Raw genomic sequence first — 16662 nt, 5'->3', positions numbered from 1 at the left:
CCCCCAAGGGGCAGATAATCAGGGGGTGTAGGCATAGCCATCAACGAATCAGAGCCATTGATGGTTTCCAGCCGATGATGGATAGTTTTTCCATCGATGGCGATGATACAAATAGTTTACCACCATCAATGGTAGCAGTGGACCCAATGGTTACTCCCCCTTACACAGTACTGCACTATTTGTAGGGGCCAGAGTTGCCAGAATGCCGATGGCCCACCTCGCTCTGTAGCTGACTTGACAGTCTCAGCTTGCCAGTCAACAGTGCTGCACCATCTCCTGCTCTTACAAACATGCAGTCGCAGTGTGCCAGGATGTCCTCCTCCCCCAGGCCCCGCCTCCATGTCCGAACTACAACTGCCTGGGAGCCGTGCATGTGTAAAGTAAACCAACCAGCAGTACAGGCTGTCTTTCTGCGCATGCGTTTACCACCAATGGTTAAAACCATCAATGGTATAGTGCCACATAGATTGTTACCATCAATGGTCCATGGCACCGTCGATGGAGGGTGCGCCGATGGCCATCCCTAAGGGGGTGTGAGTGGCATTCTTGTAATCATGGCTCCGCCCCCTGCTGTTTAAAGCTCCGATTAGCAGCATTTTAGAGTGGGGGTGGGCTACACTTCGTTGACCTCCCCAAACACATACACGCTTGCTGTTCAAAACTGTGATTTGCGCTATTTTACAGATACGATTATAAAAGTAGAACTTCCATTTGAAACGAAAAAAACATATATAAAAGGACTATGGGGCATATTTATTCATTATTTGGTGTTATCGCAGCAATCAGAAATAAGGTCATTGCCCGGATGTGTGACTATTCACATCCACGTACAGTGGCTCCTATAGGAGCTCCTCTTTACAATGTGTAAAAGTAAAGTGATCACTAATGTAAACACTGTACTACCAGATTGGGAAGTGCTGCCTAGCGGATCCCTGTCCTTGTAACGTTTGTGGAATGTGGCCCATAGGCTAAAATCTGAAGATATCGCTAGAGTTAGCTATCTGACCTTCTTCCTGGGGCCTCTTTTGTGATCATACGAGGATTACAGCAGATATTTCCGATATCTGACACAGTTGTCCATCCATACAGTACAGTTTCCTTAGTATAAGCGGGCAGCCCCCGAAAATGGGTGTTTTCAGGGGATAGCCGGCAAATACTTTTGATAAATAATTAAATATGCCCCTGTGAGATGTTCTGCAAAATATATTACTCTACCAAACCTCCCAACAAGACCCATTCCAGGATGGACAAAATGTTCTGTTCCTAGACTTCCCTTTTAATTTATGATTACCGTCACCTGTGTTGTTGTCTTGTTAATGGATAAGAAAGGTGTTTCATCACAGGTGACAGCAATCATAAATTAAGAGGAGAGTCCAGGAACAAAGCATTTTGTTCCTCCTGGAATGGGTCATGTTGGGAGGTATGCTTTACTGTATATCTGCCAAAAAAAATATAATTGAACATTTCAATGTCCTGCAGATTCTTAGAGAGATTAGTAATCTAATAATATGATACTAGCAAAAGAGGAACATATAGATTCGTCAAAGTTAAAGATTTAAAGTGCAACTTTCAGATCCTGTATGAAATATAATGTTCATGCCTTTCTAAGTACTGCACTTCAACCAAGGCTGGACAGTATACAATTTTTATAGTTAATCGTCAATGTGATGTGGCTCCGCTATTTTCTATAATCTTCTAACAGCTCTACATTAAATGGGGTCTATTTATTAAAATTATTTTTACTAAAATAATGTGAAACGGGTGTGAAAACATCCTTTTTCACATTATTTTAGTATCACCTGAATGTATAAAAGGACATTTGGAGCAGTTTAATGAAAAAATTCCAAACCCTTAAATTCACTTTTTTTTAGTAACCCACATGGCATTCCCCATACTTACAATGGGAAATGTGATGTAGCTGAATTTACAAAAAAAAAATTTTGAAAAAATACTGCAGCTCAGGCTGGCGAGTTCACAGGGCAGCACTGCGATAATGTGCCATTTGCCCCTGGCAGAGAAAGCTGAGTGGGGACCCGGCACAGTGATCAGCTCTGTGTGTCCGATGGACACACAAGCTGATCACCGTGTAAAGTTAAAAAAAATACAAAAAAATACAAAAAATAAGATTTTACTTACCGATAAATCTATTTCTCGTAGTCCGTAGTGGATGCTGGGGCTCCGTAAGGACCATGCTGGGACTCCGTAAGGACCATGGGGAATAGCGGCTCCGCAGGAGACAGGGCACAAGAATAAAAGCTTTAGGATCAGGTGGTGTGCACTGGCTCCTCCCCCTATGACCCTCCTCCAAGCCTCAGTTAGGATACTGTGCCCGGACGAGCGTACATAATAAGGAAGGATATTGAATCCCGGGTAAGACTCATACCAGCCACACCAATCACACCGTACAACTTGTGATCTGAACCCAGTTAACAGTATGATAAAACGAAAAGGAGCCTCTGAAAAGATGGCTCACAACAATAATAACCCGAATTTTTGTAACAATAACTATATACAAGTATTGCAGACAATCCGCACTTGGGATGGGCGCCCAGCATCCACTACGGACTACGAGAAATAGATTTATCGGTAAGTAAAATCTTATTTTCTCTGACGTCCTAGTGGATGCTGGGACTCCGTAAGGACCATGGGGATTATACCAAAGCTCCCAAACGGGCGGGAGAGTGCGGATGACTCTGCAGCACCGAATGAGAGAACTCCAGGTCCTCCTCAGCCAGGGTATCAAATTTGTAGAATTTTGCAAACGTGTTTGCCCCTGACCAAGTAGCTGCTCGGCAAAGTTGTAAAGCCGAGACCCCTCGGGCAGCCGCCCAAGATGAGCCCACTTTCCTTGTGAAATGGGCTTTTACCGATTTTGGCTGTGGCAGGCCTGCCACAGAATGTGCAAGCTGAATTGTACTACAAATCCAACGAGCAATCGTCTGCTTAGAAGCAGGAGCACCCAGCTTGTTGGGTGCATACAGGATAAACAGCGAGTCAGATTTTCTGACTCCAGCCGTCCTGGAAACATATATTTTCAGGGCCCTGACAACGTCAAGCAACTTGGAGTCCTCCAAGTCCCTAGTAGCCGCAGGTACCACAATAGGTTGGTTCATGTGAAATGCAGAAACCACCTTAGGTAGAAATTGAGGACGAGTCCTCAATTCTGCCCTGTCAGAATGAAAAATTAAGTAAGGACTTTTATATGATAAAGCCGCCAATTCTGACACACGCCTGGCTGAAGCCAGGGCTAACAGCATCGTCACCTTCCATGTGAGATATTTGAAGTCCACAGTGGTGAGTGGTTCAAACCAATGTGACTTTAGAAAACTCAACACAACATTGAGATCCCAAGGTGCCACTGGAGGCACAAAAGGAGGCTGTATATGCAGTACCCCTTTTACAAATGTCTGAACTTCAGGCATTGAAGCCAGTTCTTTCTGGAAGAAAATCGACAGGGCCGAAATTTGAACCTTAATGGACCCTAATTTTAGGCCCATAGATAGTCCTGTTTGCAGGAAATGGAGGAAACGACCCAGTTGAAATTCCTCTGTAGGGGCCTTCTTGACCTCACACCACGCAACATATTTTCGCCAAATGCGGTGATAATGTTTTGCGGTTACGTCCTTCCTGGCCTTGACCAGGGTAGGGATGACTTCATCTGGAATGCCTTTTTCCCTCAGGATCCGGCGTTCAACCGCCATGCCGTCAAACGCAGCCGCGGTAAGTCTTGGAACAGACAAGGCCCCTGCTGGAGCAGGTCCTTTCTCAGAGGTAGAGGCCACGGTTCGTCCGTGAGCATCTCTTGAAGTTCCGGGTACCAAGTCCTTCTTGGCCAATCCGGAGCCACGAGTATAGTTCTTACTCCTCTCCTTCTTATGATTCTCAGTACCTTTGGTATGAGAGGCAGAGGAGGGAACACATACACTGACTGGTACACCCACGGCGTTACCAGGGCGTCCACCGCTATCGCCTGAGGGTCCCTTGACCTGGCGCAATATCTGTCTAGTTTTTTGTTTAGACGGGACGCCATCATGTCCACCTTTGGTTCTTCCCAACGGTTTACTATCAGGTGGAAGACTTCTGGGTGAAGTCCCCACTCTCCCGGGTGGAGGTCGTGTCTGCTGAGGAAGTCTGCTTCCCAGTTGTCCACTCCCGGAATGAACACTGCTGACAGTGCTATCACATGATTTTCCGCCCAGCGAAGAATCCTTGCAGCTTCTGCCATTGCCCTCCTGCTTCTCGTGCCGCCCTGTCTGTTTACGTGGGCGACTGACGTGATGTTGTCCGATTGGATCAATACCGCCTGACCCTGAAGCAGGGGTTTCGCTTGACTTAGGGCATTGTAAATGGCCCTTAGTTCCAGAATGTTTATATGAAGAGATGCTTCCATGCTTGACCACAAGCCCTGGAAATTTCTTCCCTGTGTGACTGCTCCCCAGCCTCTCAGGCTTGCATCCGTGGTCACCAGGATCCAATCCTGAATGCCAAATCTGCGGCCCTCTAGTAGATGAGCACTCTGCAGCCACCACAGAAGAGACACCCTTGTCCTTTGGCGACAGGGTTATCCGCTGATGCATCTGAAGATGCGATCCGGACCATTTGTCCAGCAGATCCCACTGAAAAGTTCTTGCATGGAATCTTCCGAATGGAATCGCTTCGTAAGAAGCCACCATTTTTCCCAGGACCCTCGTGCACTGATGCACTGACACCTGGCCTGGTTTTAGGAGGTTCCTGACTAGCTCGGATAACTCCCTGGCCTTCTCCTCCGGGAGAAACACCTTTTTCTGGACTGTGTCCAGAATCATTCCTAGGAACAGTAGACGTGTCGTAGGAATCAGCTGCGATTTTGGAATATTTAGGATCCACCCGTGCTGACGTAACACTACCTGAGATAGTGCTACTCCGACTTCTAACTGTTCCCTGGACCTTGCCCTTATCAGGAGATCGTCCAAGTAAGGGATAATTAAGATGCCTTTTCTTCGAAGAAGAATCATCATTTCGGCCATTACCTTGGTAAAGACCCGAGGTGCCGTGGACAACCCAAACGGCAGCGTCTGAAACTGATAATGACAGTTTTGTACTACAAACCTGAGGTACCCTTGGTGAGACGGGTAGATTGGGACGTGGAGATAAGCATCCTTGATGTCCAGAGACACCATATAGTCCCCTTCTTCCAGGTTTGCTATCACCGCTCTGAGTGATTTCATCTTGAATTTGAACCTCTTTATGTAAGTGTTCAAGGATTTCAGATTTAAAATTGGTCTCACCGAGCCGTCCGGCTTCGGTACCACAAACAGCGTGGAATAATACCCCTTTCCCTGTTGTAGGAGGGGTACCTTGATTATCACCTGCTGGGAATACAGCTTGTGAATGGCTTCCAAAACTGCCTCCCTGTCGGAGGGAGACTTTGGTAGAGCAGACTTCAGGAACCGGCGAAGGGGAAACGCCTCGAATTCCAGTTTGTACCCCTGCGATACTACCTGTAGAATCCAGGGGTCCACTTGCGAGTGAGCCCACTGCGCGTTGAAATTCTTGAGACGGGCCCCCACCATGTCTGAGTCTGCTTGTAAAGCCCCAGCGTCATGCTGAAGACTTAGCAGAAGCAGGGGAGGGCTTCTGCTCCTGGGAAGCGGCTGCATGGTGCAGTCTTTTTCCCCTTCCTCTGCCCCGGGGCAGGAAGGAATGGCCTTTAGCTCGCTTGTACTTATGGGAACGAAAGGACTGAGTTTGAAAAGACGGTGTCTTTTTCTGCTGATGTGAAGTGACCTGGGGTAAAAAGGTGGATTTTCCAGCCGTTGCCGTGACCAGCCCCAAATAACTCCTCCCCTTTATACGGCAATACTTCCATATGTCGTTTTGAATCCGCATCGCCTGACCACTGTCGCGTCCATAACGCTCTTCTGGCAGAAATGGACATAGCACTTACTCTTGATGCCAGGGTGCAGATATCCCTCTGTGCATCACGCATATATAGTAATGCATCCTTCAAATGCTCTATAGTTAGCAGTATATTGTCCCTATCCAGGGTATCAATATTTTCAGTCAGGGAATCCGACCACGCGACTCCAGCACTGCACATCCAGGCTGAAGCGATTGCTGGTCGCAGTATAACACCAGTATGTGTGTATATACTTTTAAGAATATTTTCCAGCCTTCTATCTGCTGGTTCCTTGAGGGTGGCCGTATCAGGAGACGATAACGCTACTTGTTTAGATAAACGTGTGAGCGCCTTATCTACCCTAGGGGGTGTTTCCCAACGCGTCCTAACCTCTGACGGGAAAGGATATAGTGCCAATAATTTTTTAGAAATTAGCAGTTTTTTGTCGGGGGAAACCCACGCTTTATCACACACCTCATTTAACTCATCTGACTCAGGGAAAACTATTGGTAGTTTTTTCACACCCCACATAATACCCTTCTTTGTGGTACTTGTAGTGTCAGAAATGTTCAATGCCTCCTTCATTGCCGTGATCATGTAACGTGTGGCCCTACTGGACATTACGTTTGTCTCCTCACCGTCGACAGTATCTGTGTCTGGGTCTGTGTCGACCCACTGAGGTAACGGGCGTTTTAGGGCCCCTGACGGTGTCTGAGACGCCTAGACAGGCACTAATTGATTTGCCGGCTGTCTCATGTCATCAACCGTTTTTTGCAAAGTGCTGACATTATCACTTAATTCTTTAAATACGATCATCCAGTCAGGTGTCGACACCCTAGGGGGTGACATCACTAACCCAGGCAATTGCTCCGCCTCCACATCATTTTCCTCCTCATACATGTCGACACACACGTACCGACACACAGCACACACACCGGGAATGCTCTGATAGAGGACAGGACCCCACAAGCCCTTTGGAGAGACAGAGGGAGAGTCTGCCAGCACACACCAAGCGCTATATATATATACAGGGATAACCTTATATAAGTGTTATTCCCTTATAGCTGCTGTTTATATAATTTTTAGCTGCCAATAGTGCCCCCCCTTCTCTTTTTTACCCTGATTCTGTAGCAAGTCTGCAGGGGAGAGTCAGGGAGCCGTCCTTCCAGCGGAGCTGTGAGGGAAAATGGCGCTTGTGTGCTGAGGAGATAGGCTCCGCCCCTTCACGACGTCCTTATCTCCCGCTCTTTTCTGTAATAATGGCAGGGGTTAAAATACATCCATATAGCCCAAGAGCAATATGTGATGTATTCTTTTGCCAACCTAAGGTATCATCTGTTATATTGCGTCTCAGGGCGCTCCCCCCCAGCGCCCTGCACCCTCAGTGACCAGAGTGTGAAGTGTGCTGAGAGCAATGGCGCACAGCTGCGGTGCTGTGCGCTACCTTAGTCTGAAGACAGGATCGTCTTCTGCCGCCGATTTCACCGGACCTCTTCGCTCTTCTGGCTCTGTAAGGGGGCCGGCGGCGCGGCTCCGGGACCCATCCAGGCTGAACCTGTGATCGTCCCTCTGGAGCTAATGTCCAGTAGCCTAAGAAACCCGATCCACTCTGCACGCAGGTGAGTCCGTTTCTTCTCCCCTTAGTCCCACGATGCAGTGAGCCTGTTGCCAGCAGGTCTCACTGAAAATAAAAAACCTAAAATAAACTTTTATTCTAAGCAGCTCAGGAGAGCCACCTAGCCTGCACCCTTCTCGTTCGGGCACAAAAATCTAACTGAGGCTTGGAGGAGGGTCATAGGGGGAGGAGCCAGTGCACACCACCTGATCCTAAAGCTTTTATTCTTGTGCTCTGTCTCCTGCGGAGCCGCTATTCCCCATGGTCCTTACGGAGTCCCAGCATGGTCCTTACGGAGTCCCAGCATCCACTAGGACGTCAGAGAAAACCCCATACTCACCTGTCCAGGGAGCCAGTGGCCGCTGCTCTGGTGAGCGCTGCTGGGCGCCGGGTCCCCCATGTGCTGAAAAATGACCCCGGTGCAGTAAAGTGATGCTGCAAAGCGGCAGCGCACTTTACAGCACCGGGGTCACCGCAGCGCATAGGATCCGGCGCCGGGCAGCCCAGCAGGAACAGCGCGGACCGGCTCCCTGGACTGGTGAGTATATTGATCTTCGGGGGGGGGGGGGGATCCAAAGCGCGCAAGGGTAGTCGCGACGGGGGGGTGTCGACCGGACGGGGTATATTTCCGAAAAATACCCTGATGATTCTGCGGAGTATCATTGCAGGGACAGAGCTTGAGCGCAAGCTCTGTCCCTGCACGCGATATTTGATACATCCCTGCAATGTAATCAATTATCGCAGTGTGAGTTGGGGCGATTTTATCACGTGTCATCCGCATGGTGATATATAGGCCCCATAGAATTAAATGTATCAAACCTTGGAGAGAGAAAAAGTGTAGACAAATTATAGGGGTCTATGTACTAAGGAGGTGATTCAGTCCTGATCGCTGGGCTGCAAACTTTGATGTCCTGCGTTCGGATAGTCGCCGTCTCCAGCGGGAGTGTATATTCACCGTGCAAGTGTGCGATTGCAGCCCAGGACTTACTCCTACAGTGCGATGAGAACAGGATGATCGGGGCCGGAGCTGACGTCACACACCCTCCCTGAAAACGCTTGGGCACGCCTGCATTTTTCCGGACACTCCCAATAAATGGTCAGTTACCACCCACAAATGACCTCCTCCTGTCAATCACCTTGCGAACGCCCATGCGATCAGATTTAGTTGCACTATCCCGTCGCACACCGGCGGTGCCCTTTCTTGTTGTTCAACGCGCATGCGCATTGCGGTGCAAACGCATGCATAGTTACTACCTGATTGTCCACTGTGCAAAAACCCACAGCAGCAATCGGGTCTGAATTACCCCCCAAGCCTTGGAGAGAGATAAAGCAGAGAGAGCTAAAGTACCAGCCAATCAGCTCCTAATTGCCATGTTGCAGGCTGTTTGAAAAATGACAGGAGCTGATTGGCTGGTACTTTACCACTTTATCTCTCTACAAGGTGGTTTACTTCTCCCCCAGAGACTGCTAGCATGTTGAAGACAGGGACAGGGTTCACAAGACATGGAAGAGCCCCAATGCAACAACTCACAGCTGCACAGCTTTTAAATGACTGACAGCGACGGCTATAGCTGGAAACATCTGGTGACGAACACAAACTATAATTGTCACGTTCTGATGTTTATACAGTTATTGTTTACAAGACATTCTATGGACTTTATATTATTTAGAAGATGCAACCCAGCCGCCATACATCTGCACCTCCTCTGTTCTAGAACATTAACCTTTTGGCTCCTTCTGGTTCAGCAATGCATTCCAGTGTTCTGTGACAGTGATGAGGTTGCAGTAATAAGATGACTGAACACAGTATATTAGATCCCCTTTTTTTGGCCTCTCTCCCCCCTGCAAAGGGAATAAGGAATTTCTTTGCAAATTCTTTTACACATTTCATTTGCCGGCCTCTGTCTGTCACCACAAGGGTTAAATCACAATAGTACAAAACCATCATCTATGAGCGCACAGTAGTCTGTATATGACCAGCGTATAAACCAGAAAATGTGTTCTGTACTATCGTATTCCAGTCACTGTGTAATGTGCGTCAATTACCTAATGATCAGAAAGATAGTATTATATATCACACACACTAGGCCTAAGTAACATTTGTAGACAATTTCAGTTGCGCTGGTGCCCGGCAGTGGAAGGGATTCCCCTGTGAGCCATTGCAAACTGATTCATAATTGCGTACACATTCGCAGCCTACACACAAAAATGAGGAACATCGGAGCTAAGGGCTTGTCTATGGCTATGCAGACTGGACACGGCAGTAGCGGCACAGACGCCATGTTTTAGTACTGATGAGCTCGCAGCTGATGGCAGATACACGCCCCGAAAACGGCCACGACACGCCTATGTTTTTCATCCACTCCCCGTAAACTCCCAGTTGACACCTCAAACTGTCACTTCCTGTCAATCACTTTACGACATACTTACCTACTCTCCCGGAAGCTGCGGGAGGCTCCCGTTTTTTTGGGGTAGCCCCCCGCACCCCCGGAAGAGTGGGCTGGTCTCCCGCATCCTGCTCGCACCCTAGTGATGCGAGCAGGATGAGAGATTACCTCCCACATTCGCAGGTCCGTCGGGTGGAGAAGGGGTTAAATTGACGCAAATCGCGTCATTTTAGCCCCGCCCCCTTCCCGCGGACCCGTGAATCGCGGCATTTCCTGATGTGGGGCGGGGCTTAGTGATGTCACAGTCTGGCCCCGCCCCCCCGAAGACACCTGCTGCGTCTCCTCTCCGGACTTCTCCCGGAAAGGAGAATTAAAATGTAGGTAAGTATGCTTTACGATGTAATCCACATTGCAAACGAGATCACGGCAGCACATTTACTTGTGCGCACTAAAATCATAGCATATCCGCAGTCTGCCGATAATCACTCCGTTGTGTGCTAATCGGCCATTCCATACAGACATAAACTGGGCCCATTGTCCCTATTGTTCATCTAATTAAGGGCAAATGAATATTGAATAGTAGCTCATAGCTGAAATCAAACAGTTGCCTCCCTGGTCCAGCATGCAGGTATTTGTCCATTGTTTGCTGCTGAGTACAGAAAGCTGTTAGTAAATAATACCCAATGTCTTTTTAAATGGCATTATAAACTCTGGGTCCATCGCCAAATTGAGCATGAGCCCAGTTGCGGAGACCATCCTGAGGGGGAGATGTACTAAGCCTGAAAAGTGATAAATATCACTGTGATAAAGCACCAGCCAATCGGCTCCTAACTGCCATGTCACAGGCTGTGTTTGAAAAATGACAGTTAGGAGCCGATTGGCTGGTACTTTATCACTGTGATATTTATCACTTTTCAAGCTTAGTACATCTGCCCCTGAGTCTGTTCGCACTGTGCATGCTCAGGTATCATGCATTGCATACACCAGTATAGGTAATGCAGAATTGCGCACATTTCAGTCACACCTCCATTTGCGACTGAGGAGGCACAATTGGACTGTAATGGGGCATTCTCAGGGCCTGATTGAGGAGTGCACACGATATTTGCCGATGTGAATGCACCAAAGCCGCTCTATGCATGATTAGCGATTGGGGACGTCCAGACAATTTATTCACAAAGTGAGTGACAGCGTTTGGGGAGGTAACAGGGTGGCTAGAAAAATGCATGCATATCGGGACCAATTTCTGGGCGTGCTCTAGTCAGCCACTGCAAATTAATTTGCAGATCATGGAGAGACCACTGCATCTTAAGGGAACCGCGCTGCCTCAGACAGCATAGGGTTGATCAGAGGCCTGATGTTCTGATCGATGTGCCCCCAATGTTCCTGATATTTACACTTATGTATGTGAGCAGCGTATGTGAGAGGCCGGCAGTGGGTGTCTCTGTGCACAAGATAGCGGCTGGGTCATGAGTGTATTTTCACAAGTACAATGCAAACTAAATTGCAGCTGCATGAACCAGCAATGCATTAGATGTGTCCACATTCACCTGTTCTCAAATCACGCCAAAAAGCCCCATTTGGCGCTCTGCTATCTCTGTGCCAAAGCCGTGTCATGCCTCTCGCCAGAGTCTTTTCTCAAAATCTGCATCTTACTTGCATCACTAATGCGCCAAAAGTACGATGCAAGGGTACTCAGGACGGGAACAGTATGATTGACTGACTGGACGGGGTGCCTAACCCCCCCATCTTCGCTGCCTAACCATAACCTCCCCCCACCCACCCCCCGGGAGGCATCTAAACGTAACCTCCCCCCGGCTCTAACCATAACCCGCCCCCAATACTTATGTTTGTGACAGGATACCAGCATCAGTTTCCTGACTCTGACAGGATCCTGCTGTCAGCATTTTGAAGGGTGTAAGGATTCCGCCGACAGACGGCATCTTAAACGCATCCCCCCAGGACACTGACGCTAGCATTGCATGTAGTTGCTATGTGCAACTCTGACACTAACCTGACTAATAAGGCAGAAGACAAAGGACCAGTATAAGTGCTATGCATTGTGACATCATTGGGGTAAATTTACTTATATGGGAGTTTTTTTAGAACTGGTGATGTTGCCCATAGCAACCAATCTGATTCTGCTTAACATTTTTCTAGCTGCTTCTAGAAGATACTGTAATAGATAGAATCCGATTGGTTGCTATGGGTGTCATCACCAGTTCTATAAAACGGGTATTGGTCGTTGGGTCGACCCAACTTAGGTCGACAGTCATTAGGTCGACCACTGAAGGTCGACATTGGCATTAGGTCGACATGCACTAGGTCGACATGGGCATTAGGTCGACATGTACTAGGTCGACAGGTCAAAAGGTTGACGTGCGTTTTGGGACTGTTTTTGGTGTAGTTTTCTCTGTAAAGTGACAGGGAACCCCAATTAGTGCACCGTGTCCCCTCGCATGGCGAACGAACGCTCCACTACTGCTGCACTCAGCACAGGTTACCATTCCAATCGTAGTCCACATGGATCGTTAGGTATGAAAAAATCAAAAAATTCAAGAAAAATGTGAAAAACTCATGTCGACCTTTTGACCTGTCGACCTAGTACATGCGACCTAACGCCCATGTCAACCTAATGCATGTTGACCTAACACCAATGTCGACCTCCAGTGGTCGACCTAATGACTGTCGACCTAAGTTGGGTCGACCTAAAGACTGTATCCCTACAAAACTCCCACCTTAGTACATTTACCCCATTGTGCTTAATCTGCGACTATACCAATTCCTTTGCAAAAAAAGTACTAATCTACTGTGCCTAGTACACTACAAGCAACTTTGTATGGGGCTACGATGAGAATTATATGCTAAATTCAGGAAAAAATACAAAAGTCTGGAAATCGCTACGCTTTTTGAAGCTTTTAAGTGAATTCTCTTTAGAAATCAAATAAAATGAATGTCTAAAACATGTACAGAGTATGGAAGCTGCTATTAGTCTTGTATCAACCTGTAACATTAGGTAAGTACCACCACCTTTTGTTTCAGCACTGCCACCTTTTTTACGGTTATGGATCAATGGGTCGACCTGGAAGAGGTCGACAGTGTCTAGGTCAATCCCAAAAGGTCGATAGGGAACAAAGGTCGACACAGGAAAAAAGTTGACATGAGTTTTTTTGGGTTTTATTGGTGTCATTTTCTCAGTAAAAGAACCAGGAACCCCAAATAGAGCACCTCGTCCCCTTGCCTGACTCGCTTCGCTCACCATGCTGCAGGCAAGATTCCTCGCTGTGCTTGGCACAGGTTGCTATTCCCAATCGTAGTCCACGTGGATGGTAAAGTATGCTAAAATTGAAAATGAAACAAAATTGTACAAAAAACTTATGTCAACCTTTTCCTGTGTCGATCATTGCCATGTCGACCTTTTGACAATGTCCTTCTTTTGTCCACGTCAACCTGATGCATGTCGACCAATAGTTGTCAACCTATTGACTTTAGTACTGTCGACCTGCCATCCGGAAACCCTTTTTTCAGTGTCGGACTGAGGCATGAAGGGCCCATCGGGGTAATGCAGTGTTAGGGGCCTATATTTATTAGTGTGGGTGGCCACAGAGGCTTGGCTAACCAATAGAGAGTGCCTGATCTGGGTCACTTGATAAATATACAGTATATAATGTAACATATGCATAATGTATAATTCAAGTACACAGTCCGGAACCTGATCCCTAGAGGAGGAAATGGGTTCCCCAGGGGGTAGGGCCCACCGTGGGGTTTCCCCTGTACCCCTGTGGGCCAGTCCAACCCTGCCTTTTTTTAACTAGAACAAAAGAATTGTACAGTATATTACTCTGCCTGCGGGCAACTATACACATTTATTTACAAACACGCAATGCAAGAGCTTTGCAGCCAATTATATCATTTATGTTAGAATACTGTTTTATGAATCCCCACTGCACAGCAATATATACAGGAAACAGGAAAAAACCCATGATAACAAGTAATCATTGTTACACTAACACAAACAATGCTCCAATAATAATGTAAGTCCCTGCACTCCTGTAAAGAATATAATGTACCAGCAACCTCAAGAAGTTCCTTTGTGCAGTAATTGGTGTCCTGCAAGAGAAGATGAGTCCATTGTGCCTCACTTTGGACTTCTGTATACATTGTTCTGGATCTTACCTGAGCTGAGGAGCAGGATGGAAATTTTAAGACTCTCTCTGCAACTTCCGTACATCATCCTGGCTGCTGGAGTGTCAGTAATTTCTGCAGGGACTGACCCCTTATAACACAATGCACATTTAGCTGGTCACTCCCACTGCAAACATCAAGCACATGTCAGGCTGGAGAACATGCAAGACAGCAGAGACACACAATCTTGCTTTTATAGCTCATTTGGTCCTGTATTGTAGACTCATGCAGCAAAATTAACTGCAGAAACAGACATATAGATTTAAAGACAAGGCGAGTTTAAATACACGTTCTCCCTAGTACCTCTATGACATCAGCGTTGGCTGAATCACTCAGGACAGTGGGTGGGGGCGCTGGAATGAGCCACTGAGAGAGTCACAGCTGGATGTAGAATTGTTGTGAAACCCAAAATTTGGATATTAGATTGTACCGGGTATTTACAGTGTTCATATGTCCACATAAGCTTTAAGCAATACTTAAATACACACACACATGTATGTATTTAGGTATGTATGTATGTATGTATGTATGTGTTTGTGTGTATATACAGTATATATAAATATATATACAATCCAAAGTTCATCCGACACGCACAGATTCTTGTCTCAGCTGCACCCGGTGCCCAGTTCATGAGAAGAGTTATATTCGGCACTCACCGGAGGCTTAGTACGCAGTTAATACTAACTTTTTATTGCTGAACGGTCAACGTTTCAGAGGTCAACAGAACCTCCTTCGCCAGGACATAAACAGTGAATGACAAAAAGATTACTTAAATGTGCAGACTCACCCAGTGAGCGTCCACTGTGCTTGACGCCGGATGGCAAGCCGTGATGATGTCATAGAGTGCATCGCGCACAGCGCCTCGTTAGGCTACCATCCAGGGGCGTGTAGGGATAGTTGTGTACCATCACCATGGTTACAAATACTGCAGAAAAGACAACATGAAATATGTCATACAACAAGTCTGTAATCAAAAGCAGAAAAAGAATAAATCACGGAAATATATTAGACATACTGTATAGTCCAACTAGCATACTTAGTATATGCACAGAGAAAACTGATAAGAGAAGTACCATACACTAACATTAAGCTATAATACACGGGGCAAAACAGCGCAGATCTCCATAGGAAACAATGCTGCAAATTGACCTATAGATAACAATTGATGTTTTGAAGTTCATTCATACCATAGGGATGCACAGTTTGTAATACATCAATCCATCTTGCCTCCCTTTGTAGCAGGATTTTATCCCTATTCCCATCTATATTAGAGGGTGTAATCCAATCTATGATCTTATAGTGTAGGCAAGCTAAGTTGTGCATGCAGTCTCTGAAGTGTCTAGCTACAGGTTGTTCGATGGATTTACCTTCCGGTGCCTGTTTGATATGTGATCTGTGCAAATTCATGCGTTCCTTAAAGGATCGTTTGGTTTTCCCAACATAAAAGGAGTTTGGCATACATAACTAGCGGCGACACCGGTATCCCCACTTGCAGATGTCCGGTGCGTGGGGGGTGAGCAGAACGAAGCCCCTTTGCTCGCCACACTGCGGATTTGCTTTGCTCGCCACGCTGCGGGTTCGGTGGCATGTTATATTCCCACTCTATGGGTGTCGTGGACACCCACTAGTGGGAATAGTCCCAGTTAGTTGGCATGCCGACTGTTGGGACTGTAAGGGAATCTGGCGTCAGTATTGTGACCGGCGGTCTTCTGACCGCTGGTCATAAAACTGCGTCCCCATAAATGAGCCCACATGGGCATCTGATATAATAAAATACAAGAGTAGTGGAGCATGTCACTGGATATCTAATCTTGTAGCTCTTGCCCCTTCTTGGATGAAAAAACGTATCACCTGTTTCAAGATAGCTGCATGTAGTGCAGCCGAGGCACTTGAGGTTTCCAGCCTTCCTAGATAAGAAGTGTTTCGGTGGAGTAGGTTTACAAGAAGAAATGTCATTGTGTACTAATGCATCCTTGAGGTTCCTGCGTCTCCTGTATCCTGGCATGATGGGTTTATCCTTTAAAGAATGTAGTTTAGGATCACTTTGTACAATTGGCCATACATTTCTGGCTGTTCTAATCAGGGTATTGAGTCTGTGTCCTAATTTAAAGGCCAAATTATCTTATCCTGTGGTTGTTCTTTCAGTTGTATGATCAATAGTTGACACCTGGTAGATAGATGCGCTTTGTTCTTTGCTTGTTTAAAAGTTTGTAATTGTATCCTCTCAAGAGAAGTTTGCTAGTAAGCTCGTCAATCTCTTTAATTGCCATTTCTCTATCACTACAGATTCTTAGAATTCTTATGAACTGAGAGTATGGTAGTCCTTTAATTAATGACAGAGGATGATGGATACTAGCTGATAAAAAGGTATTATGGACAACAGGCTTATGAAATGATAAGGTTTGGATAAAATTATTGTGTAGGGATACTGAAACATCTAGGTAACGAATATAGGTGTTACTATACTCACATGTGAATTTAATGTGCATATCCTTACTATTAATAGCCAATAGCATCTCAACAAGCTGCGACTCAGTTCCAGACCAGAACAAACACAGGTCATCTATATACCTACAATAGTAGGTGATATACTTAGATAT

The 16662-nt window shown here is 46.5% G+C and overlaps 1 protein-coding gene across 2 annotated transcripts in view; it reads right to left on the bottom strand.

Moving 5' to 3' along the window:
- The window catches only part of LOC134933373 (hepatitis A virus cellular receptor 1-like), a 72787-nt gene extending 58439 nt beyond the window's left edge, over positions 1–14348 (bottom strand). Inside the window, exon 1 of one of the 2 annotated variants that reach the window (XM_063928514.1) lies at positions 14054–14348. In XM_063928514.1, coding sequence (XP_063784584.1) covers positions 14054–14111 — 58 coding nt within the window. In that variant the 5' untranslated portion in view covers positions 14112–14348. The remainder of the gene's footprint in view (positions 1–14053) is intronic. The other variant, XM_063928515.1, reaches the window with a different exon arrangement.
- Positions 14349–16662: the final 2314 nt, after the last annotated feature.

This window comes from Pseudophryne corroboree, chromosome 6 (genome assembly GCF_028390025.1).
Source record: "Pseudophryne corroboree isolate aPseCor3 chromosome 6, aPseCor3.hap2, whole genome shotgun sequence".
In the NCBI taxonomy this organism is placed as follows: Eukaryota; Metazoa; Chordata; class Amphibia; order Anura; family Myobatrachidae; genus Pseudophryne; species Pseudophryne corroboree.
The sequence above is the reverse complement of the archived record's forward strand: the minus strand, read 5'-3'. Positions and strand labels throughout refer to the sequence as shown.